We start from the raw sequence: 27,208 nt of genomic DNA, 5'->3' as shown, positions 1-27,208 counted from the left end.
AGCACCTTGTTAGTGCATCTTGATTTTGTTAAGGATTGTGTTGCACACCACTATTGAGTATAGCCAATTAATGAATTAGATTCCATGAAGCCAGACATTTTATAAAACTGTACTGGGCTATGCACATCAGGTTGCACGTTGTGTCATAAAACCAGAGGCCAAAAGGAAATATTAAAATCCTACATTTATGCGGGAATATTTCATTACTTTATGGATTAATTTTCATAGTATATCACTTATAAAATACAGCTTCTTTTCAATACAAATTAAAACAAGTATAGGAAGCATACTTGCCGATGTAACTGGCTGTGTTTCGTTATTGTCCTTCCCCCACACCTCCAATTAGCGCGGTTAGCTATGTATGGTGCGAAAGAAGTTCAACATATGTACACAATAATAGGTTTTTCCCCTTTTTATGCCAGCAAAACTGAAACCTTTTTTACAAGGAATCATGTCTGCATTATCCACAATACTTGTGGTCAGAATGCAAACAAAAAACACACTGATAATATATGCATTGTCCTTGAAACTGATTGGTCCACACCAGAGACAGCTTTCGTTTGAGCCTCGTCTCAAACGGTGCTAGACCAGCGTTTCAAGGACAATGTATATATTATCAGTGTGTTTTTTGTTTGCATTCTGACCACAAGTATTGTGGTTAATGCAGACATGATTCCTTGTAAAAAGGTTTCAATTTTGTTGCCAGAAAAAAAGGGGAAAAACCTATTATTATATTTTGGTACTGGCAAAGGAGGTCCTCATGATATGTACACATACTTTACGTGTCAGCAATGTTGGGAGGTTAACTTTTTTGAGGCTTTAAAAGTGACTTTGCGTAATCTCACTACGTGTATTTTCCTCATATTGCACGATCAATATGTTGCTTGATTACGGTTCTGATTGCCTTCTTCACAATCGCATACATTTGATCGATTTAACATGAACATAGCATCATCGCCCCTGGAGTGGAGAGTGTGATGCCATGGTGCAATGGCCAGCACACTGGACTTGCCTCTAAATCCCCTGCCGGTGCAGCTGTTGAAACAATGGCAAAGTTTCTCAAACTCCGTTCGCCTCTGTTCACTCTGCAGTATAATTGGGGGAGGGGGGGTCGCGTGAGAGCAGCAGTTGTCAGTGTTGGGATTAGCCGCGGGATACTTCAACATCATCGAATACGCCTCGTCATCGTGGAAGGCTAGGCCCAAACACCCCCTGGGGGGCTTTCTGGAGGGTATTTATGCTGGATTAAGACATTCTACATGGTGTGGGGGTGTGGGGCTGGTTTAGATTTCACTGTGGTCAGAAATCAAACTCAAGTTACAAATTTCGTAGAACATTGTGCGAACCGCTGCACCATACCCTCCCCACGCTAATCTATATGTTGGACAGTGTTATATATGATTGCCCGTACACAAGTGCAGACATCGAATTGTATCCTTGCCAGCAATCTCTTATGAAATTCTGGTGTTCTGTTTGTCTGTCAACTAAATTATGAGAGCCTTTTAGAAGGTTTGAATCAAAATTGTATAGAGGAGTGGACCCCCCCAGATGTGGGGGTAAAAAGTTGATCCAACAGGTTTACAACAACTGTCGACCCCCCCCCCCCAAACAAATATTCGTATGCATATAAGCCTACACACCCTACATACAATAGTCAGTAGTATCTCCTACAGACCCTACATACAATAGAGTCAGTAGTATCTACACACATGGGCTGGGGGGGAGGAGAGGACATCAGTGGGGGCAAGGGGCAAAGCGCAAAGCGTTGAGAAGCCCTCCGCAGGAGCTAGAATTTCGGCGGCCATGGGCCGCCAAAATTCTAATTCTGGTCTAACAAAAGGCCATCTAGTCAAGGCGTTTTCCTCAACTGCCTGAAGCACAGATATCCTATGAGGAATCATACAACACCTTGATTAATGTTTGATGATTGCACATTTGTAATATTTAAAAGCCCATGTCAATCAAGCACCTGGATGAAGGTCTCCCCCATGCTTTGTTAGTCATTGGGGTTGTTTGGCCTTACTGCAAGCTCTTCATGCAGGCTGGTAATAGACAATCCCAGGACCGATTAAGATATTACTTGCCACTGATGTTAGCCACAGCTGGACACTGAACTCAGACTGCGGGGTTCACACTGCAGTACACTCACACCAACACCAATAAACCAATACCGGCCATTTTTCACTCAGTGATGGTGACGCCACCACGGCGCCTGTGCCAGGTAACACCACACATTTTGATGAGATGCATGCAATTGAAGAGTCAGTTGTTATTAATAGTAGATGGAGTGAGTGAATATAGTCCTTTCTTTATATAGCTCCCAGTCACAATGTTTGGTTCACCGTAATGCCAGGTCTTGTTCTGGATCTTGTAGTATAAGACATTCAAATGTTTTTAAGACTTAAGAACACGAGTCTCAATGCGACTACACTGTGTATACCTCCTGTTTTACCAGCTGGCAGTTTACCACTCTGCTCCACTTACTATTTATGTGGCCTTGTAGTGAATGTAATTACCAGGCTGGGGACTGCTTTACTCGTAATGGTGACTGTGCTTTTGTTGTGTCTGTATCATTACTATTATTATTGTTGTATGTTACCGGTTAGCTCTGAGGGCTGGTGTCAATTCCGGACACGAAGTTGTATAATTTTAATTGTGTAAAATACACAGCACATGGCCTTAGCAGACTATACAGTAGATTGCATACACATCAGGTATCAGCCCATTTAAATGAATAGTGCATTGCAAATCGAATTGTGGAACAGAGCATCCAATAATGAGGCTGCCATCCTTGTGGAAATGCATGCATGGTTTTAATCAATACAGCCTGGACATACATAATTTTGCAGGTTTAGGGAATATGCTCTGAAGAATTTGTGGGGCATTTAAACTAAAAAAGCATTTTTAATATTAGCAGGTAAGGCCCACTGAGCTATATAGCTATTTTTCAAAAAATGATAACTCAACGAAGTAGCTAATCATGTGGAAATTTATAGCAGCCAAATGCATTAAATGCATGTTTCTAAATGTGGAGGGATAAACTGGAGAACCCAGAGAAAAAGCCAAGCGAACCACGGGGAGAACATACAAACTCCAAATGATCAGACGTCAGGGTCAGGATCGAACCCACGACCTCCTGCGTACCAGGCAAGGTAGTTAACATCTCAACACCGTAGCGCCCATGCACCAGCATCACCCCTTTCATTCTAGTTCTCGTTAAAAAATGAATACAACCTCCTGCCAATATTTGTGTCTGCACATTGAACATGTTTTACACATCCCATCAGCAGCAAAGGCAGTGCCTCCTTCGAGTAGCATTGTGTTAAACCAATGCCTCCTTCGAGCAGCATTGGTTTAACACAAGAAATCTCTGAACTGCGTTGACAGTGATTGTTTGAACAGGGAGGTGTTCTTAAACCAATGCTGGTGAACTACTCAATGTTGAAAGGCAAGAACCATTTTGGCTGTAAGATCTAGTTTGTTCAAAACTACAACCCACTATATTCATTGAGCTGGCTAGATCTGCTTGCATTATAATTCAACACTGTTTCCACACGCCAATTTGCCTGGACTGATGTTAGACATATGTGTTAATTCTAGATTTGAAGTTTTCGTGACTGCAAGGATTCATTCTCTTTGTTTTTTTCGGTGAAGTCACGTAGGTAAAAAATTAAAATAAATTAAATCACGACGTTTCGGAGGCAACACAAGCTTCCATAATTTTGCTGTGGCGATTCCACCTGAAGATGGAAGCTTGTGTTGCCTCCGAAACGTCGTGATTTATTTATTTACATTTTTTACCTACGTGACTTTACCGAAAAAAACAAAGAATACATGTGTTAGTCACACTGAGCATGTGGCTAAAAACACAGCATTGTCTCACATATATGTCTCAGTAACCAATGCAGTCACTTGAATTCCATTTGGTTTTTGTGTTAATTTAGTTTATTAAAAAGGTCAGTAATTGGAAATGTTGATGGGATTACATTGGGCTAAGACAGATCATTTAAAGTCGTAGACATGTGAGGTCAGTGCCCCATCAGAGGCGCAGCAGATTGAGGTGCTGATTCTGCTTGTCCATGCTGCTCTCCCTCGGTTGCACTCCAAACGGCACTAGTTCCACAACTCAATACGGCCAATTACGCGCCCAGCTCCTCGGCAACTTGTTCCCTGACGTTTACTCACGTAATTTTTGCTGTCATGAAGTATAACGTCTAATCCAAATACCGTAATGCAATTACATTTTTAAATTGCATGCTTCACAACGTTAATCCAAGTTTTAAACCTACTCTTTCTTTGCATCACTCTGAACTACACAATGAAATTGATGAGCAGTAGTCTCCTTTGAAATTACCCTGAATGGCCGGATCTCATAAAAAAAAATTGCTTGGATAATGATAGGGCACACGAACTGGCCATATGTAGATTCGTTGCTTTCAATGTGTGCACGGTTTGGGCCTGATGGGATCCAATGGATTAGGGATCACAGCACGGGTTAACGGCATCGTTCAGACTGTTCAGAAACGTAAGCGAGCTTGGACAGGACATGTTGTTGTAAGGGTCAGTGGCCTATGGTTAACATTAACGATGTTGCGGCAGCCAAGGAATGGAACTCATCTGAGAAGGATCCACCGAGGAGATGAAGAAATGAAATCAGCTTGTGTGCAGGCGAGAAGTTGATCATTACATCGCAGGATCATTAAGGATGGTGATGGCTTGGAGAGGCTTGAATCCAGTGGTGGATTGACCATGGCAGATATTGATGATTCAATCAGCAGATCGGACGCGAACCAATCAGCCAATAAGGTCACATTAAGTCCATATGCAGCCAATCAAAACGACTGACTTGTTTCTAAAAATGTTTCCCACAATATCAGATCAGATAAGATTTAAATATGATTTAAATATGATTTAAATCTGAACCTCTGGTGTCACTCCTAAAGTAGAAAGTGACAATGTACTCCCAGTTAAGCTATTGAAATAACAGTAACATTATCAGGAAATGGCAATGCAGGTGATTAGACTGTAAAGTTGCATTTAAATATATAGTAATAAATGTACAGCCCTTTGTAAATGTATCTGGATGAAGGGCTCCCCTGGCTGTGTGGGTCGTTGTGCTATATAACCATACTTCACCAGACTAGTCAATATGATTTGGTGAAAGTGGGGCCCAAAACAGGTTCACGATGAAGGTGGAACCTAACACCGGTTGAGATAGGGGCCGTCTATAAATGACGTCACGCGATTTTGGACGATTTTTGACCCCCCCCCCCCTCGTCACACGGCATCACAAAAAGTCAGACCCCCCCTCAAATATGACGTCACAAAGCTCTGCCCCCCCCCCCCAAAAAAAACGTGCTTCAAATCGCTTTAAACTATTGTCATTGTAGTGCGTATTTAATGTGGCGCTGCACTCTGATGTTGGAGGAGAAAACATTTATTAAAACGTCGATTTAATTAAGTAGAACGTGTTTTCTATATTTATTTAAAGTTGCGCATTTTGGTGTGACGTCACATTTCTCAACCCCCTCGCCCCCCTCGTCACACATCGTCACAAATGTCTGACCCCCCCCACCCCCAGGGTGCGTGACGTCATTTATGGATGGCCCCATATCACTCAGGAGTGATGTCGGCCATGACTAGGAATCAAACCTGTTCAGCAGTATGAAGGATTGCCACGGTGTGAATTGCCTTCGATCAGCAATGGATTGACAATGGGGGTGTATGTTATTATACCGTACAATAATTAAGGGGCTCATTGTTTTTTCGCTTACGCTTGTTTACCCATGGAACAACACTTTCTGATAAGGGTACTGTCGGGTTTTCATGGCAGGGGGCGATGATTGAAATTCATTATTCCAAATTGAGCGATTACCATCCACCGCAGAGATGGTTTCAGCTATCTTGTATGACTGATGGCACTGCTATCACCGACGTACTCTCGCTGTGACGTTTCTGTGTTCATGTTTCCCATGCAGGTGAAGACCCACGGCCTCACAAAGACAATCCAATTTAACGACCTAGGCCAACGCACCAACTACACCCTGGGCGTCATGGAGCTGAGAACAAACGGCCCCCAAAAGGTACCTCCCCGTCTGCTGATTACCGAGTTATTTTGTTATTTTGTAATCGTGTTGCACTCTTCAACAACAACAATAACTGTTATTTGCCTCTAAATGGCCGATGACATCACCACAGCGCTTGTGCGAGGCTCGGTGCACCTGGAGGCCACGTGAAGTGTCGAAGACTCGCTGGACAAGAGGTTACGGGACAGACCCAGGTGTCATGGGTTCAATGACTGAGATGACTGGCAGATGCAATAACTGTGCTGCCCACTATGCCAACTTGCACTTTTAAACTGTCTGGCACTCCGCTCAATGTAAACATTGCTCCTCTGCCCTCCATTGTTGTTAGAGGGCAACTGCCTCCAACTGCCGAGTTGATTTTTGCACGTGCCTCCTCCACAGAAGCCGATCTTAACACATCTGGTACCACTGATCAGCAAATCCAATCTTTTCTGCATTCAACAGTATCAATTCAGCCCATCTCTTCTCCAGACCAGGCGGCACTTGTTTAGTGCCCTCTATCTCGCCAAACAGAAGCCTGCAATGGCTGGACATGAGGGCGACATGACCCAGCCTTTGCAGCTTCACCTGCTTTAGGAGGTCACTGATGGGACTGTGTCCAGATGTTTCAAGTATCTGGGAGCTCTTCATAAAATCCCAGGCCGATTAAACCCAGGATGTATCATGGCCAGGCCAGCCTGAATGTGTGTTTTATCTGGCGCAAATGTCCCCTTTAAATGACTCCACAAGCGTAGATGAGTGAGGGCATAACTGTGACCGAGAAGATCCGTAGTTTCATATGGAACAGCACACACCCACACACAAAAAATGACAAAGCCAGCCGGAAAATACACTCCACCTCTCTCGAACAGCATGAGGTACTTGATAACAGCACAGCTAATATCGCGAAGGGAATTGCCCATCTGAATTTAATAACTCCCACTGCCGTAGATGCACAGAGCATGTGTGCGCATTTCCAATAAACGGAATGATAGGTTGTAATGCTGATGGCTGTAGAGGACTGCAATGGGCTTGAGAAAGCTTCAGGTTTCCAGCAGGGCCAGTGGGCTATGGGGGGGGGGGGTGATATTATGCCAGCCACAGGACTTACTGTAGCTGGCACGACAGAACGCTTCGGTTATGACTATGGGATCTCGCCAGAGATAAAAAAAATCAGGCCCTCACATATGTAGTGGTGGTGTTGACGCGCGCCGACAGTGAGAGATCACGGGGCGGCGCGGGGTGCGTGGTTGTGCGCGCTGACACAAGGTGGGAAATAGGATCGTGGGCAGCGCGCAGTGATTGGTCAACTGGGGTGGGTGCTCTCAGCGACGTCCGCATGAGGGACTATAAAGGGGGACGCGCGGGAGCACTCGGGGAGTTGTTAACCAGTTGAAGATCGAAGACGGAGTTGAAGAAGTAGGGCCCTGAGACCCCTAGTCCCGCTGTCCTTGTAAGGGCCGGGACCCTGTGTGGCTCGGAGGCGAGACTGTGGGACCCGTGGTCTGACGTCCATGTGGGACGAGGCTGTGGGACCCAGAGTCGAGACGGACACCCCAGTCGGGTGGGTTCCGAGAAGCTACGGGGCGTAAGAGCCCGTGTGGGTGTAGCCAGGGGAACCCCGTGGGTTAGGCTGCAGTTAGCCACCCGTGTAATATAAGTTGGTGTTAATAAAAGAGTGTGCTACCCGTAAGGTCGTCTTCCGACAAGTTACTACATTACAACTGGCGTCAGAAGTAAACCTGTCTTCAAAAGGATGGATACTAGGAAGACTACCCGTACCCACGAGCGAGATCGGGAAGACGACGGCGTACCGGAGCCACAAGCCTCGGAAGGTGAGGACGAAGAGTTGCCGCCGATGCAGCACTTCGCGGCGATGGCCGACGCTCCGCTCGCCTCCGACACCGGCCTACAGGATGCACACTCCCGCCTGGCGGAGTTGCTGCTCGCCGCCGTTTCAATTTTGGCAGAAATCACCGTTTCAGCAGGCGGGAGGACGACTACGAGGTTGGAGGAGGGAGCGTGGCCGGAGGGATCCCGCCAGAACGCGCTCCGCGCCGAAAGTTTTGAAATTGGCGCCATTTTTGAGGGTCCACCATCGATTGGCGGGAAGCGTGGACACCACGTGGTCGGGGACCTCCACTCTACACGGCCCGCGTCATCGGCGCGCGCCAAAACTCTCCACCATGCGCCTGCCGACGGAGCCGACATTTTCGTCAACCACAGCGGCGCGCGGGAAAAGCATTCATCGGAGGACGACGACCAGGTCTTCCAACAAAGACTGCCCGCGCTGACGGCGTTCAAGGCAGACGGGGGCGACTGGGGGGCCTTCCAACGAAGGTTCCTCGCACATCAAGAGATATCGGGGTGGTCCGACACCACTGCCCAACGCGCGCTGCCGGCGACGCTCGATGACGACGCACTTGCGGCCTTCACATCCGCCCCAAGGTCGTCCCGCTCAACGCTCCAGGCCGCGTTACATCTCATGGCTAAGGTGTTCGGACCGCCCTCGACCTGTCGCCACCAGTTCTACGAACGGCGTAAGATGGTTGGAGAAACTACGCTCGCCTATCGCACGGCGCTGCTCGCCCTGGCAGACGCCGCTTTTCCCTGCATGGACAAGGAGGGGAAGGACGCCATGGTGACAGAGCAGCTGCTGGCGTTGGCTCACGACCTGGGAGTCCCCATCAATACTTCGGACAAAATGGACATCTGCTCCTTGGGGGTTGCTACAGGTATCCACGCACATGAGGTCCTCAAGCGCAAGCGGGCGGTCGTCTGTGCATCGGCGGGGATCGCGACACCTGCTGCGACGGTCGCCGAGCCTCAGACTGCTACGGCTCGGGAGGAGACCTTCACCGTGTCGAGACCGGGGGAGTGGAGATCGGGAGGTCGTTCGCCCATACGATCGTCCCGCAAGCTGGAGCAACTGAAACCTACGACGTCCCTCGTCATGTGTTACAACTGCGGCCTTCGGGGTCACGTCGCGTCCGGGTGCCGGGCTCCACGTCAGCGCGCCACGGGACCACGTCCGGACGACGACCAAGGCCCCAAGTCGTCCCAGCTAACCCCGGCAAGTCGCGGCACCCCACACGCTCGGTCTACATACACGGCACACTCGGGTCGCCGCTTCGCGGTGGGGGGACCGCGTATGGGTACCGGGGATTCGTTCGTACACGGCCCGGGAGCAGTCAAATGGTCCGAGTTGGCCCACAGGATAGTGGCTGCGTCGGCCGGGTCGTCCGTAGTAACGGGTTTTATTGACGGGGTTGAGGTCCGGGTGCTGGTGGACACGGGTGCTTCGGCCACTATCATTTTGGACCTTATTTATAACATCCTCCCCGTCCAATGTCGACCCCTTCTTCCGGTGGACGTACCGTTTTACGCGGCGAACGGGGGTTCTTTGGGAATCATCGGACAGATTCGGGCGACTATTTGTATTGGCGATATCAAATTGGCGGGTCCTATTTTTGTGTCATCATCTCTGGCAGTTCCTTGTTTACTAGGTACGGACTTTCTGGCTAAGATGCCCATTAAAATTCTCGTCGATCAGGCCTGCATTGAGCTTCCATCGGGTCGGCGGGTTGCATTTTTAACGAGTCCTACCAAAATACGCACGGTTTGTGCTACGGTTCAGGCGCTGGCAACTCAGACTGTGCGGGTGCCCCCAGGATCGCAAATGTTGGTACCCCTTCGATTGCGAAAACCCCTTGGGGTGGATGCGGCGGAACAAGGTGTTCTGTTGGGGCCGTCAAACAGAGCTGTTGGGGGCCTCGGCTTAGCGGTAGCTCAGACCATGGTGCGGGCGGACAGGGATCCGTTCGTTATGGTTCTGAATACGGGGTCGCGGCCAGCTGTAATTACACAGGGCACGGTGCTGGCTCACGCGGCGCCGCTACCCGTCGATGAACAGCTCGTTGCACATGCAGATTCTAGCCTCGATACGCATCCTCCATTGGAGGAAGGGACAGAATGGTTGGACTCGTTGTGTGCTGGGTCTAGTAACTTGTTTAGTGTGCAGTTGGGAGCGTTGAGGGGCCTGCTACTCGAATTCGCTGACGTGTTTAGCAGACACAAGTACGATATTGGCTGCACGGACCTGTTGCGCCACCACATAGCGACGGGTGACGCGGCCCCTATTCGGCAGAATCCCTTCCGGCTCAGCCCAGCCGAGAAGGAGCATGTGCAGTCGGCTGTTAATGACATGTTGGCTGCCGACATAATTTCGCCCTCTTCCAGTCCGTGGGGTGCTCCCATCGTCCTTGTTAAAAAACAGGACGGGTCCTTGCGGTTTTGTGTGGATTTACGCCGCCTAAATAAAATCTCGATGGCCGACGCGTATCCACTCCCCAGGATGGATGAGTCGCTGGATGCCTTGGCGGGAGCACAGTTTTTTTCGACGCTTGACCTGCTTTCGGGATTTTGGCAATTGCCCCTCGATGAGGAATCGAAACCAAAGACCGCCTTCCGGACACCAGGAGGCCTATTTGAATTCAATCGATTGCCCATGGGCTTACATTCCGCTCCCGCCACGTTCCAGAGGCTCATGGAATTGGTTTTGTCAGGACTCCAATGGGACACCTGTTTGATTTACCTCGATGATATCATCGTTTTCAGCCGGACTTTCGAGGAGCACCTCCAGCGATTGAGAGGGGTATTCCTGAGGATGCGTTCCGCTAAATTAAAATTTAAACCGGCTAAATGTCACCTGCTTCGGGAATCGGTCAGGTACTTGGGGCATATCGTTGGCCATTCAGGGATCTCTACAGACCCTGCTAAGACGCACTGCGTCAGCTCATGGCCAACGCCAACCTCAGTCACTGAAGTCCGCAGCTTCATAGGATTCGCCTCCTACTACCGCCGTTTTGTCGAACATTTTGCCACCATAGCCAGGCCCCTACACGCTTTGACAGCTAAAGGGGTAAGGTTTCACTGGGGGCCGGAAGAGGAGGCTGCGTTCTGCTCCCTTCGGGACGCCTTGGTGCGGGCTCCTCCCTTGTGTTACCCCGATTTCACGCAACCGTTCCTGCTTGACACGGATGCCAGTAACACGGGTATCGGGGGAGTGCTCTCACAGGTGGTCGGGGGGGTCGAACGGGTGGTCGCCTACGGTAGCAGAGTTTTGTCACCTGCGGAACAACGTTACTGTGTGACACGTCGTGAATTGCTAGCGATCGTTTTTTTTATACAGCAATTCAGGCCGTATCTCTACGGCCGTCATTTTACTGTTCATACGGACCACGCGGCTCTCCAATACGCAATGCGGGTGGCGCAACCCTCCGGCCAATTGTCCCGATGGCTGGAGGTCCTCCAAGACTACCAATTCACGACGATTTACCGTAAGGGATTGCGGCACTCGAATGCGGATGCCTTGTCGCGGTTGTCGCCTCGCTCGGAATGCGCATGTCTTCTGGGATTGGCGCGGTGTAAACCCCCTGTCACCGTCCCCGCGGAAGTTTTGCTCGCCGCCACTGACGCTCCGGGGGTCGACGCGCCCGCCGCTCCCACGGGCGGGGACTCGTTACTCGCGTTGCCTCTTATCGAGTGGGGCCGTCTCCAAATGGCTGACAGTTCCCTACTCACGCTGCGTCGGAAGGCAGAGGCTCCTGGGGGGGGGGAGACGCGGGTCGGTTCCTGGGTGGTCAGACAGGGCCTCCTGATGAAGTGGGACAATATGTCCCGGCGTCATACGCTCGTTGTGCCATCTGCTATGCGGGGTAGGGTCGTTCTGGCTGCTCACGAACGACTCATGCATTTGGGATTTCATAAAACGCTCGCCCTACTCCAACGGGACTATTATTGGCCGGGTATGGGGAGCGACGTGGCAAACATCCTCAAGGGATGTGTGGGGTGCACTCAAAGAAAACCGCCACAAATAGCGGCTAATCCACCGCTACAATCCATTCAGGTTTCGCGCACGAACGAACTGGTTGCACTCAATATCTTGGGGCCCTTTCCCGCTACACCTAGAGGTAACAAGTACCTGCTGGTTGGCGTAGAATATTTCACCCGATGGCCCATGGCGTGGCCACTCGCCAACCAGTCGGCTGCGGCAGTGGCGGACGCCTTTGTCCAGGGCTATGTTTTGGACAAAGGCGCCCCCGAACGCTTGCTGACGGACCAAGGAAAGAATTTTTCGAGCGTTTTGTTGCGCGAGGTGTGCGACCTGTTGGGTACGAAGAAAGTGCGTACCTCCCCGTACCACCCGCAGACTGATGGAATGGTTGAACGTCTAAACAGGACGATTACTTCTATGCTGTGCCAACAGGTCTGCAACGATCAGGTTGATTGGGACTTACAGGTACCTGGGGTACTCGCGGCCTATCGAATGGCCCCCCATGCGGCGACGGGGTTTTCCCCATTTTTTCTCATTCATGGGCGGGAGGCCGATCCGGCCATGGATGTCCAACTGGGGATTTCCCAGCCACGTGCGAAATCTAAATTGGCCGACCACATCAAATTTAATATCGCCAAACTGGCTGAAGCGCGAGAGGCTGCGAGGTTGAATTCAAGGTCTCGCCAGATCGCTAACGAAAGATTGCATGCACGAAAGGTGTATACGCACGATTGGAAACCAGGCGATAAGGCCTGGCTGCACTGCCCACATGCACCGTTGGCTACGTCCCCTAAATTGTTGAGACCATGGAGGGGACCGGTGGAAATCGTGCGTATTGCACGACCCCAGAGTATCCAGATTAAATGGGAAAAACGCCGTTGGTACGTACACCCCTCCCGGCTGAAACCCTTCGCGGCACCGCATGACCTCCCTTTGTGCCGTAACGACCGAGCGTGTGATGGGGCCGTCGACTCGGGGAGGGATGTGTCGCAGTCTGATCCTCACGTGTCTCCACCTGACCCACTCCCAGGTGTCTCGGACCTGACGGCTGTTGACCGTCGTGAACCGGAACCCCCGAGGCACGCGCGGATCTCCAATGCCTGCCCCGTGCCTTCCTGGACTGCCGGCACCACCGGACGGTCAACCGCGTCTGGTGCCATACGACGGACCGGCCAGGCGGACTCGTGCTAAGACACGACACTTTTCATGAAAAAAAAAAGAAAGAGGGGAGGGCCCGAGATTGCAGCTCGCCGCCGCGTTCCCCTTCTGCCCGGTATAATGTCCCGTTCAAGGGGCGCTCGGAAATGAAGGGACGCTGCACAAGTAATTTTTTTTTTTTTTTGCATACACATTTATTGTTGCCGCTCGCCGGGTTGTACATATTGTACATATTGTTCTTGTTGTCGCGGTGGCATGTTCTGATTCTTGCGGATGGCGGAGTTCTTGTTGTGTTGTGTTGTTGTGATTGTTGCTTGTGTTACGGGGCACACACGGGGGGGGGGCGGGTAATACAAATTTTTTATAGCAGCCGGGTCGGCTGCGAGCTATGTGGTAGGGGGTGATGTAGTGGTGGTGTTGACGCGCGCCGACAGTGAGAGATCACGGGGCGGCGCGGGGTGCGTGGTTGTGCGCGCTGACACAAGGTGGGAAATAGGATCGTGGGCAGCGCGCAGTGATTGGTCAACTGGGGTGGGTGCTCTCAGCGACGTCCGCATGAGGGACTATGAAGGGGGACGCGCGGGAGCACTCGGGGAGTTGTTAACCAGTTGAAGATCGAAGACGGAGTTGAAGAAGTAGGGCCCTGAGACCCCTAGTCCCGCTGTCCTTGTAAGGGCCGGGACCCTGTGTGGCTCGGAGGCGAGACTGTGGGACCCGTGGTCTGACGTCCATGTGGGACGAGGCTGTGGGACCCAGAGTCGAGACGGACACCCCAGTCGGGTGGGTTCCGAGAAGCTACGGGGCGTAAAAGCCCGTGTGGGTGTAGCCAGGGGAACCCCGTGGGTTAGGCTGCAGTTAGCCACCCGTGTAATATAAGTTGGTGTTAATAAAAGAGTGTGCTACCCGTAAGGTCGTCTTCCAACAAGTTACTACATTACACATACACCGAGTGTGATGGTTTCCAGCCAGTCACCATTGACCGTGCACTATACAAATGTGCTTTACATTGAATTTGTCTGGCCCAGCTCCTGAGGAAATATTTGGAGGATAGCACCAAAATATTGTAATTTTGTATAGTGATGTAGTAATTTTAAGTCTTTCAAACGTGTTCTATAACACACCTTCATGCTAGTGGTGTATGAGTCAAGGCCAAGGCATTGTATCTTGATCATTGCAGTGGTAGAAGTATGTTTTATGTTAAACTTATTTCGCACCATAGGTAGCCAACTGTGATAATCGGAGGTACGGGGGGAGGACAACATAAGCAGAACTCTCTTCTGTGTCTGCAAACATGAATACACATTTTTGATTGTTCTCATTTACATAGTAGGAAGGGGGGTGGTCTCCATATACAATTTATGTTTATTTTCTGCAAACTACCACTCATTTTACCCCATAGTAATGATGGACTGAGTAAGATCCCAACCAATATTTGAATTCGCAACCTGCTAATTGTGAGCTCAGCGATCCAATCACTGTGCTACTTGACTCAAGGTTGGGCCGCATACAGACGAGAGTAAAAGTTGCATCAATATTTACACTGCAAATATTCCGCACCAGGCAATTGCAGTTCTTAAACATTAAAGCCTGGAATGTTGCTTTCTGGCAACAAAACAGGTGTAAATATGTTAAAACACCAAACTGAAACCTTTAACAAGGAATCATGTCTGCATTAACCACAATTTTGTGAATTATCACTATGTAACACAATTTTTGTTCCTGGGTAGTAAGTAGTAAGCTACACCAATTTCAAACATTTTAAAACAGTTTGCCTCAGCAGCAGACCATGCTTTCCCACCTGATGATGGACGCTTGTGTTGCACCCGAAACGTCGTGATTTATTTAATTTTATACCTACGTGACTTTACCGAAAGAACCAAAGCGTATGGATTCCTGTAGTCACGAAAGCTTCAAATCAAGATTGTTATTTTCTAATTGCTTACGCCTAAAAAGTATAGAAAATGGATATTATTCTCCACAAACTTAGCTTTTGTGACCAGGACAGTGATATTTTGAAATGTACCTATATCAATGAGAAAACGGGCAAATTTGTGTCTTTTCGTTCACATAAAGTCGGAAAACAACAACATTGAATCAAAATTAACATGTATTTGCACAAAAATAATAAAAAAATGACTACAAAAGATTTAGAAGTGAGTAGTTTTTTTATAGATTGATGATTATACTGTAAATCACTTTCACGAATCAGCCCCCAAATGTAGTCCCCATCATGTTATCGTTATATTGTCCTTGGTAGCGGCATTAAAAGTCCAGTATATCCTGGTGGAAGCGCTTGCCTTGCTCCTCCGAGTACGCTCCCATGTTCTCTTTGAATTTATCAAGATGAGCATCAAGGATATGGACTTTGAGGGACATCCTACAGCCCATTGGGCCGTAGTTCTTCACCAGAGTCTCAACCAGCTCTACATAGTTTTCGACCTTGTGATTGCCCAGGAAGCCACGAACCACTGCAACAAAGCTGTTCCGAGCTGCTTTCTCCTTACGAGTGAGTTTCTTGGGGAATTAATTTCACTCCAGGATCTTCTTTATCTGTGGTCTGATAAAAACACCGGCTTTGACATTGCCTCGGAAAGTTTAGGGAAAAAGTCTTGAAGCTACTTGAAGGCTGCCAACTCCTTATCTACAGCTCTGACAAATTGTTGCATAAGGCCCAATTTGATTTGCAGTGGTGGCATCAACACCTTCCGGGGGTCCACCAGCGCCTTCGTGTCCCTGCTGTCCCAAAGGCAAATATAGCAGGGAAACTTGGTGAACCCGCCTTGGAAACCCATCAGGAATGCCACCATTTTGAAGTCTCCGATGACCTCCCATCCGTACTCATTATACTTCAAGGCATCCAGCAAGGTCTTGATGCTTTTATAATCCTCTTTGAGGTGCACCGAGTGAGCCAAGGGAAGAGATGGGTACGTGTTACCATTATGGAGCAGCACGGCTTTTTGAGGCTCCTGGATGAGCTGTCAATGAAGAGGCGCCACTCATTCTGGTTACAGGCGATTCTGATTGCCTCAAACAGACTGGTCACATTGTGGCATAAGCAGAGCCCATCTTGACGGGTGAAGAAGCTGCAAAAAGGTTGGTGACGCTTCCTCTGATGTGCGACTTGCACACTTTCATCCAAAAAGTTCCACTGCTTGAGCCTAGATGTCAAAAGCTCGGCATTGGATTTGGTGAGACCAAGATATCTGATCAAGTCGTTGAGGTCTTATTGGTTGGGGTAGTATGGGTTTCTCTCCTCAGCTCCACCTCTGAAATTGTCATCTTGTTCTACGTCTTCCTCGCTCTCTGACCTGCTGCTCTCTTCTAAAGACAGCTGCTCTCTCTCTGGAGCAGTGGGTACGGGGAGCTAATGTCAGTGTGGCACCGGGGCGATGGATGAAGGAAGGTCCAGATACGTGATAGCAGATGCAGTCTTGCCAGTCCGACGTTTGGAAGGGTCCACCATGCAGATGTAGCTTGAGTGGTCAGTGGGTTCCCGCCAAATTTTTGGGATAGTGAACTTCATAGTTCTCTTTTCCCCTCTGTACCATCCCACAAAAATACATTTATTTCACCCATGACTAATGTGTAAGAGATTCTCAAAACATTTATCAGAAGTTATATATTTTTTCAATAACATTGAAAATTGTAAAACATTTAATAATTAACTTTTACAATTTACATTTTTTAAACAAATTTTTTGTATAATTGTATATCTTACCTTCCAGAGTTTTTTGCATTGCTCGCAGATGAAATGAGGTGCCCAGGGTTTGTTTTGAGCCCCGACAAGCATACCGAAATATGCCTTGTAGGCCTCAGAGTACTTTTTCGTTCTTGTCTTGATAAATTGGCCACAGACATAGCAAAATGCGTCTGCCGGATGCTTGCAGCCTCTTGATGCCATCTCTGAAAAATGTAGATATGTATCCACTTAGGCGGCTGGAACTAAACTGAACTGGTGGCCTTAAAGCCCCTGTAATTATACCACTATTTATATTACTGGAAAGTTCTATAATGTTCTAGAAGTTACTCCAAGTTTACTAAGCACTGAATATATCTGGAATGTTCTGGAAAATAGGTACATTTCAAAATATCACTGTTCTGGTCACAAAATCAAAGTTTGTGGGGAATAATAGCCATTTTATGTACTTCTGAGGCAAAAGCTATTAGAAAATAACACTTACTACCCAGGAACAAATAAATATAAAAAATTGTTACACAGTGTTACACACATTCCAATTACTTTTACGCTTGCCAGACAGCATCTCATTGTTAAGGTGACACATATTTCATACGAAATTTATCATGGTAATTACTGTAATCCATTTTTATTCATATACAATAGGACCAATGTATAAAAAAAAAACATTAGACCATTTGTATTGCAGTGCTCTATAAGCGTCTGGCATTATTGCACATCATTAGAAGGTTCGTGGATGTGCACCCAATGCTCATATAGGATCCGCTCACTTTTGTACTCTCTAGTGTGAAACATTGGACATCAAATTGCGTCAAATGGAAAGGAATATGTCCCGGGTGTTCTGTCTTTAATAATAAATGCATCTCTCCCTACAGCCTTGTTCTTTCACCTCTTTTAAGATGTGTCTGCACACCAAGTGTGACACCAGATCACCGGAGGCTTCTCATGTTTATCTAAGATTGAGCACGTGGAACGTTTGCTCCTCTCTGTTTACAGAATTGCGATATGCTGCACAGACATGAGCCGAGTAGACGCGCGTCAGCCTGTCCACCTTAGCGCCTGGTGTGCAAGGTCACGAGCCTTGCATACCTACTTTCGCATGACGCGTATACTGTGTTGTTCTCTGCCAGTCACGTTTATTCGAACTAAGATGGCAGAAAAATACATACGTGCGTGTGTTATATGTTTGTTACCTGCAAACACAACGTGCCCGAATAGTCAAAAAAGCTAAACTGGGAATGTGTGTGCGTGGTGGTGCAACGGTTAGCGCGCCGTGCTATGAACCTGGCGACGCGAGTTCGATTCCCGTTCACGGCCAAAACCAGTGACGATTATCTGAACCGGTCCTGGGCCTCTTCCCCTAGGTCGACTCAGCCTCAAATGAGTACCTGGTGCGATGTGTAAACATCGCCACTAGGGAGACAAATGCGGCTGGGCGTGGTGTTGGCCACCCACCCCCTCGTGTGCCATGCCGGCCTTTATAGGTGCTCGCTAACAGCACTTGCCCCTACAGTCTGTTAAGGCTACACGGGGGGATGTTTGTCTTTGGCAGCGGTTAGTGCGCTGTGCTGCACTATGAACCCGGCCACCCGCGTTTGATTCCCGCTCACGATCCATAACAGTGGCGGATGTCTGAACTCGTCCTGGTGGGCCTCCCCTAGGTCGACTCAGCCTGAAATGAGTACCTGGCGCGATGTGTAAACATTACCACTAAGGAGACAAAGGCGGTCGGGCATGTTGCTGACCACTCACCCCCTCCTTCTAACATTCTAAAGGCTATACGCGGGATCTTTGTCTTTGTGAATATATAACTATAAATATATCTCCAGGCGATCCAAATAGAATACTATATGAGGGTAAAGGTGTGTCTCTATATTTACTTGCTCATGCCACTGCAGGTGAAAGGGGCCTCCACGACGGGAGATGCAGAGAGTCTATCTAGAGAGCATTTTTATCCTACTTTTCCGAGCTGGCCACTTTACCCCAGACGCAGATGACCTGCCGATCAACTGTGGTTATCCTTTTGGGCAGACACGGTGGAAGGACTTAAGAAACTTGCATGTCGTTTAAACTGCCACCATAGGAGGTCAACAACCAGAAACCTCTGGATTGCAAGTCCAGTCTGCTAAAGCATTGCATCATGGTAGCATCAGATGTACAACATTGTCCATGCACAAAGGTCCACCAAGTGCCGATAGCATGGCTGCTATTAAGGCAGCGACGGCACACAACATTATTCGTCTCCCCTGTACTGATGTCCACTTGTTTATATAGGGTACGTGTTGATACAGGGTACGTGCTTTAATAGAATACGTGCTTATATAGGGTATGTGCTTATAGCCACACATAGACCGTTTTTTGAGGGTTTGCAGTTTTTCTACACAGGTCACACACTGTGCGAATGTATTCCCAATAAATGATGTATGGCCTAAATCAATAGCTGAATAATTTATACCAGCATACATGGTACAGATTCTGGCCGAAATTAATTGAAGTGCCTTGCAGTTTACTGCCTTTCACGCTCTTCCACAAAAACAGCACTTACGTTAACCAAACACGTGGCATTCGTTTTCCTGCGGTTTTTTTCTAAAGCAGATTTGCAGTCAGGTATAGTCTAAAAAATGTGCTTATTGGAAGACAGCTGTTCCAACTATAGGAGTGCAGTTTTTTTTCCAAGTGCCCAATTATTTGTATTAATGTGTAAATCAAACGTCGATGTATTTGCACCTCAAAGTAGGCTCATGAAATGATATATAATTTACATATATAGAACGGCTGTTTGTTAACGGTAGACTGCTTACTCTTTGGTTCTTTCGGTAAAGTCACGTAGGTAGAAAAATTGTATAGAACTAAAAATAATATATTAACGACGTTTCAATCGCAACACAAGCGGCCTTCCTTAGGTGGAAAAATAGTTCAGTAGTTCCACTGCTGGATTATTTTTTATATAAAATAGTTCAGCAGTTCCACTGCTGGATTATTTTTTCCGCCTGAGGACGACCGCTTGTGTTGCGATCGAAACGTCGTGATATATTATTTTTTGCTTTATTTTATTTTTCTACCTACGTGGCTTTACCCAAAGAACCAAATACTATGGATTCCTGCAGTCACGAAAGCTTCTAATCAATGTAGACTGCTTATTATCACTGCGAATAAAACAGTGGCTTGTTCTTAATGTAGAAGAGACTGAAGCTTACACGGGCTGCCATAGCTTAATATTTCAGGCACATAGACGCGATGCTTCCTATGACATGTCCATTTATTTCTGCCAAAAATGCCAATATTGTAAAAACAATGACAGTGTCCCCATGTATTACTTCTACAGTAGAACCTCTCTTAACGACCACCCCTGTTAACGACTAATCGCTTGACGACGGGCCTGCATAGAGCCCAATGTGGAGTGTATAGTAGTGTATAGTGTAGTGAATATCTTCTTGGTTCTTTCGGTAAAGTCACGTAGAAGGGAAGTAATAAAATAATAAAAATAAAACATAATAAAATAATTCTCACGACGTTTCGGCCACAACGCAAGCAGCCGTCTTCAGGTGGAGAACAGGTCTGTCGAGGAGACAGAGTCTGAATGGCACGCTCCAGGCTTGGAGCGACTATTTATGCTGGGATGGAGGGGCGAAGAGCGTCTTGACAAAATAATTTGCATATCAAGAGGAATTTAGCATATTTATGGGAAATGCAGATATGCGATTATTACTACTTGTGAAATGCGTAGGAGGTTTGGCGAGGGGTTTAAAGTCATTATGCCCATGCATTATGCAGGATTAGCAGTATCAAAGGGAGGGAGTAAGGTTAGAATTAATAAAGGGAAGGAATGTTAATAATATGGCGCCGCAGCAACTAATATGCTTATTGACTATACCTTGTCATATTACACTGTTTTATTCTACCCACTCAACTGTATAGCACACTGCTATATATTCACTATAAAATTACGATACTATATATTACCTTATACATTGTATTAAACATTACACTTTTATACTATTTATTATTATATAATATGCTATACACTATACCATAAACCGTCGCGTGAAAGGTACTAAGAGGAAGCAACGAAATATGTCAATGGGAGAATGGTGGTAGGAAGCTTGCAGCGGAGCTATACAGTTGAGTGGGTACAATAAAACAGTGTAATATGACAAGGTATAGTCAATAAGCATATTAGTTGCTGCGGCACCATATTATTAACATTCCTTCCCTTTATTAATTCTAACCTTACTCCCTCCCTTTGATACTGCTAATCCTGCATAATGCATGGGCATAATGACTTTAAACCCCTCGCCAAACCTCCTACGCATTTCACAAGTAGTACTAATCGCAAATCTGCATTTCCCATAAATATGCTAAATTCCTCTTGATATGCAAATTATTTTGTCAAGACGCTCTTCGCCCCTCCATCCCAGCATAAATAGCGCTCCAAGCCTGGAGCGTGCCATTCAGACTCTGTCTACTTGACAGACCTGTTCTCCACCTGAAGACGGCTGCTTGCGTTGTGGCCGAAACGTCGTGAGAATTATTAAATTATGTTTTATTTTTATTATTTTATTACTTCCCTTCTACGTGACTTTACCGAAAGAACCAAGAAAATTAATCCCTGCAGTCACGAAAGCTTTAGATCGAAATTTATAGTGTAGTGAATAGTAGTGTAGAATAGAACCCCTCTTAACGACCACCATTGTTAATCATTTATTGCTTAACGACGGGCATTCCATAGAGCCCAATGTGTTCGCTTACCGACCATTTCCCCTGTTAACGACGGGCTGGTGTTGGCAGAGGTGGGACAAAGTCATTGTTATGCAAGTCCAAGTCGAGTCGCAAGTCATCAAATTCATGACTCGAGTCTGACTCGAGTCCAAGTCACATGACTCGAGTCCACATCTCATAGGTGGGACAAAGTCATTGTTATGCAAGTCCAAGTCGAGTCGCAAGTCATCAAATTCATGACTCGAGTCTGACTCGAGTCCAAGTCACATGACTCGAGTCCACACCTCTGGGTGTTGGTACAGTAAATATTTATTAATGCATCGATTAACCATGTTTCTTGTATTGTTATGTGTTTATAATTTTGTTGGTATGTTTATATATCAGTATACATTGTTTACATTTTGTTAATACGTTTTTTGGATGAAAAAGGGTAACTTTCAAAGCGATCGGAATGAATTAAGGCTTAAACTTGTACTTCCTATACTCGCTTAACGAACCAATTACCATCGTTTAGAGGGGTTCTATTGTATCATTTTTTTGTATTGTTTATTGTTGTAACATTGTTACCCGCCCCGACTGGACATCTATGAAAAATAACTTTATAGCTTATCAGATTACTCCTGCAGTATAAATAAATATTCTGATTCTGATTTGTTACACTATCCAGAAATAGTTTTGGCACACCGCTGCATCCACCTTGCCTGATATTGTCATCATGGTATAAACTTCTTGATGAGATTCTAGGAATATTAGGTACAATTATAAAGGATTATTAGTACAGTATTCCCTCATTATTCGCAAAGGATACGTTCCGGAGATGCTCGTGAATAGCACATTTCATAGATAATAATAATATTGGTCTACCTTAAATAAATACATGAGAAAGCTTTCTCTCTCACCACTTTCTTGCATCACATTCCCTCTCACCATTTTGTCTCTCTCTGTGTTCTGATGCAGTTCTGTAGAATTCCAGATGCGCGCACAGCAAAATCGCGGACAGAAAGTTCGTGAATAATGAGCAAATACTATATTATGTCGATGTACCTTGTTCTCTAGTGGTAGTGCATTAGGGGCCGTCCATAAATGACATCACGCGATTTTGGCCGATTTTTGACCCCCCCCTCCCCCCCTTGTCACACGGCGTCACAAAAAGTCAGACCTCCGTCAAATATGAAGTCACAAAGCTTTGCCCCCCCCAAACCATATTTCCATTTTGAAAATAAAACAGGCTTCAAATAACTTTTGACTATTGTCATTTTCGTGCGTATTTAATGTGGCGCTGCACTCTGATGTTGTAGGAGAAAACACGTATTAAAAAGGAGGCGTTGGAAAGCTGATATTTTGCATAAATTCACTTTAAAATATTCAACGTCTAACTAAAACTGCAGATGTTCACAATATTATATTGAAATTCTCTTATAATTATAAAATATTAATAGTAATTATAACTTTAAAAAATACTTGAAACTTTGTAGTAGACTTAGCAAAATGGAGAGTACAATTATAACAATCACATATTCATTCCACATAATGAAAAGCCCCGGTAGAATCATTAAAATAAAAATGTTTAATAATAATCATAATTTTTTTTTACAACATTTATGCTTATCCATTCTCTGATGGAGAAGCAAAATGCTTTTTCATGGATAAAATAAAAAGTGACTTCAGTAAATTAAAATAATCAAATAGTTAATAATGAAAATTAATAAAAATGAGTGTTGTTATAACAATTATATTCTTTAAATTTATTTAAAGTTGCGCATTTTGATGTGACGTCACATTTCTCAAACCCCTCCTCCCCCCCTCGTTACACATCGTCATAAATGTCTGACCCCCCTCCCCCCTCCTAGGTGTGTGACGTCATTTATGGACGGCCCCTTATGCCGGTAATCTAAGCCAGCTTAGCATAGTTCCAAAAAATGTCGAGTGAATAATTATTACGCCATGTATACGCTGGAATCTTAATTGGTGTTGTGTGGTTTTTTTTGTCGTGTGATGTGTTGCAGATTGGCTACTGGTCGGAGAGAGCGAGGAACTTGGTGATCACCAACCAGGAAATGCTCGGCAGGAATGGATCGGGCAAAACTGGCAACCGGACCGTTATCGTCACCACCATCTTGGTGAGGGCAGCCTGAGCAGGCAGTGCGGCGAGGGCTCGTGGCCCCCACGTCTCTTTGTCACCACTCCGCTGCGCACATTCTCTGATTGGGCCAGGGACCACGGTTTTTGGAGATGTTGATAATGGGGATTTTAAAACGAAGCCTGATGGCAAAAAATTACACTTTTTGGAAAAATTGAGCTCCCATAGCTCGCTGTCAACAATTGCATTGCTCCAGGCCATTTGAGGTACGCCTCTAAAGACCTCAAGCAGCCTCGCCTCCAAGTGCAGTATGGAATTACAATGTAATTAATTGCAGTAGATCAAACGGTTTGATTGGTGAAATTGGCACTCAAAACATCTTATATCATCCGGGATTGTTTTTAATGGTTTCAATAAACACATATCTACATAGTTGTTATGTTATACAGTGAATGTGGGACCTTTAGCCTTGGGTATTCATGAGTATCCTTATAGTATTGTCCTCTATCTTAAAGAAAATGAATATATACATTGAACAACATTCGCCCAGAGACCCCTGCCTGGGCACATATGATGCCATAAGGATGTCTTTTTTCATCTCTGTAACATGGTAGGGACAATGTAATGAAAGTTTTTTGTGAGAGTACCTTAGAGCCCATGAGGTAGGAGGCATTTAAGCCCCCAAGTCTCTGGATTTTCAAAGTTCATCAGCAATGAAGAGGAGACCCGAATGGCATTTGTCAGTGTGAAAACCAGTAAGTGAAGAAGAGCTCCTTTAATAATGTACAAATGTCAGCGCGAAGATGATAAAATAATGATACTTTATAATTGGCTGCTTTTTGCCAATCCACTGCTGGATGTAGTCCTCCACCCTCTGTGTTGGTCATGTGGGTTATTTTACCGTACTTGTCCACGTTGGTCTGTGTAGGTAGGTGAAGGGAGGGCCCAGGATATTACTCCCCAATGATGAAATATTAATTATTGGTGTGCTGGTAATCCTTCTTTGCAGAACATGTCGAAGCACTAAAATGCATTCTCAACGAATGTATGTGCTCCAGATTACTCTGCTCTTATATGCATAAATTCACACACCCTACTTTGATATAAATCACAGTCGCTCTCAACCTCTAAGTCATTGTTCTACAACGACGCTTGCGATTGATGGTCCGAAGATATTTGTTGATCCTTTGATCCACAAGCACACAGGCTTGAATAGAACCATGCAGTGACCGTCTTCAAAGCCTCCCCTGATGGTGAGGCTGTGAGAGTGATAATCCAGCCTGTCACTGCATCCGTATGCATTGTGTTTCATTATACACAGTTCCTCTGCAGCTCGTGCAGAGTGCACAACTACAAGTCAATGAACATCACATGATCATTAACATAAACCAATGTGTACATGTCACGGCACTGTTGTTGATGTGATAGAAGTATGCACGTAGTTAAACCATGGATACCATGAGGAAATGTTAGTTTGCCTTGCGATACACGGAGTGATGCTCTGCATTGTGGTGAAAATTCCAAATTCTTAGATTGGAAAAACTGGCATGTAAACATGATGACAGGATATGTGAGGGAGCACTGAAAAGCATGAAATTGTGTTACTCAACGTAACTCTTCCGTTGGTCTGATCTCTATTAGAATTCTTGAACGTTCATCTGTGCTACATATTTTGTCTTTCACATCTGGAAAGCATTAAATCAATACCATTAGAGCAGGGAAGTATTTGACATTATTCAAACAAGTTTCACAACTTTTGGAATTTACTTTCACCATGTCATCCCTTTGTTTCTTTCTTTCCCCATTACGTATCACGTGTCTGTGTGGCATGTTTCCGTGACTCACATTCTGTCTGACCTTGCCAATTCTACTAAAGCAACAAAAAAGTAACCGAAAACCAATCTAAATAAAATAAAAACGTCTTCTAATCGAAAAAATGGCATCGTAAAAACTGTAACCCGTGAATAATGTTGGAGAGGCCGTCCATGTTTTGCTGTTACAAAGTTCTCTGAGACGGATAATTAACTTGTTGGCTTTTTTACTCCAAACAATAGTACAATTAGCATCTTAGGCATTTTTTTCAAAGATATGCAATCATTACCATGAAGAGATCACTCTTCATTTGTGAAGCAGACAATATAACTGGTGATTGATTTATAAGCACTGATTATTGTATATCCTCAAAGGGTTTGTAATACCACTGTTGACTATAATGGAAACGGGGAAGTTGCTCACTAATTGCTTATGCAAAAAATTCCCTCGGTGTAAATAGTAATAAACGTAATACATTTGGTGTTCGCGTCATTGTTATAGCACAAGGCTGTCACGAAGGCGCTGCGTTTCACATGCATAATCAGAGTTTCATATCGGTGGGTGACGTTGCTGTGTGTAATCTCAATTGAGTAATCTGTGGGAAATTTCCGACTTTGGTCAATTTGGACCGCGATGCCAGCACACAAACGGCCTGCTAATTCCAAATTACATAAACTGTGAAGCAGGCGCCATGTACTTGTGCGGTTAATACACGCGCAATAAATATAACCAGGGGGACCTGTTATATTTGAACCTCATACCTTTACCAAGGAATGGTGTTGAGTTTAGCCTAAAACACTGATGAAAACAAACAAAACAACCGTTTTCCCATTTATTTATTTTTACAGAGCATTGGCATATGGGCCCAGATCACAAAATTCACTACCACTACTCCTCCTCAGAACCTGCTTTGATCTCAAGATAGCAGCCTAGGATTTGAACCCATGATCTCAGGAGTAATGGCTCAGTACTCTGAGATGGGCATGGCTTTCTTGACAATTGTTTAGTGGTTGTAGTTGTTTGTTGAGGTGACCAAAAGGTTTTTATTATGGACGAAAACGAGCCCTGCTTGACTGATCTGGACAGATGCGTAACTGTCTGCCTCTTAGCGAAGGAGTTATCGTGTAATTTGTTTCGTCCAAGGTGCTGTTGCCATGTTGTTGATACTTTAATTTTAAACCTGTCGTTCTATGTCATCCAGTTTCTCACGTTCATATCCCAGTCTTCGCCGTTGTTTTCAAAAAGATGCATTGACTACCAGTGGATTTTAGTCGAAAAACATTTCATCATTCTTGATGTAACTAGACATATTTAAAGTGGGAATGAAAAGATCAATATAGCAATGTATTTCATTTACTTTAAGCCAGAACTAACAATACATGTTAGAGCATTATTTTTTAGAAATATGAAATTAATGGGTTGAATAGTCAAATGTTTTTTTTAAAGGTTTACTAGATTATGTTATTTGGGGATATTGTAAGAATCTCGTTGAACATGGTAAATGTTGACAATATTACATTTTAAATAAAGACATACATTGTAAAATATGTGTCTTCTGGTTGTCACTGCAGCTTCCTCTCTGTGGAGTAAATGCAGTATTATTAATTTTTTCAACGTCTTCATATTTCACTGCCAGAATTGCAAATGTCGTTCGTAATATTTTTTGGGGAAGAGGTCACCTTAAGGTCACGAGTTGGTCGAGAAACAGAAATTTAATTTTGCACCAAAAATTCCCAGCGGGTATAACAACGTGTTCGCCGCCCGGCTATCTTTCGTAAACCACTCTTACCCATGGATAAAGGTTCAAGCTACTTTTATCAGCAAGCTATTTAAAAACGATG

General features: G+C 45.6%; 1 protein-coding gene across 3 annotated transcripts in view; it reads left to right on the top strand.

Annotated features, from left to right (window-relative positions):
• Nucleotides 1-27,208, top strand: part of LOC144936104 (glutamate receptor 2-like) — a 225,519-nt gene that overhangs the window by 174,898 nt on the left and 23,413 nt on the right. For all 3 annotated transcript variants that reach the window (XM_078862957.1, XM_078862956.1, XM_078862955.1), the window contains exons 8-9: nt 5,979-6,083; nt 23,482-23,595. In XM_078862957.1, the coding sequence (XP_078719083.1) occupies nt 5,979-6,083; nt 23,482-23,595 (219 nt within the window). The remainder of the gene's footprint in view (nt 1-5,978; nt 6,084-23,481; nt 23,596-27,208) is intronic.

This window comes from Lampetra fluviatilis, chromosome 15 (assembly GCF_964198595.1).
Source record: "Lampetra fluviatilis chromosome 15, kcLamFluv1.1, whole genome shotgun sequence".
Taxonomy (NCBI): domain Eukaryota; kingdom Metazoa; phylum Chordata; class Hyperoartia; order Petromyzontiformes; family Petromyzontidae; genus Lampetra; species Lampetra fluviatilis.
This window is presented reverse-complemented; position numbering and strand designations above follow the sequence as displayed.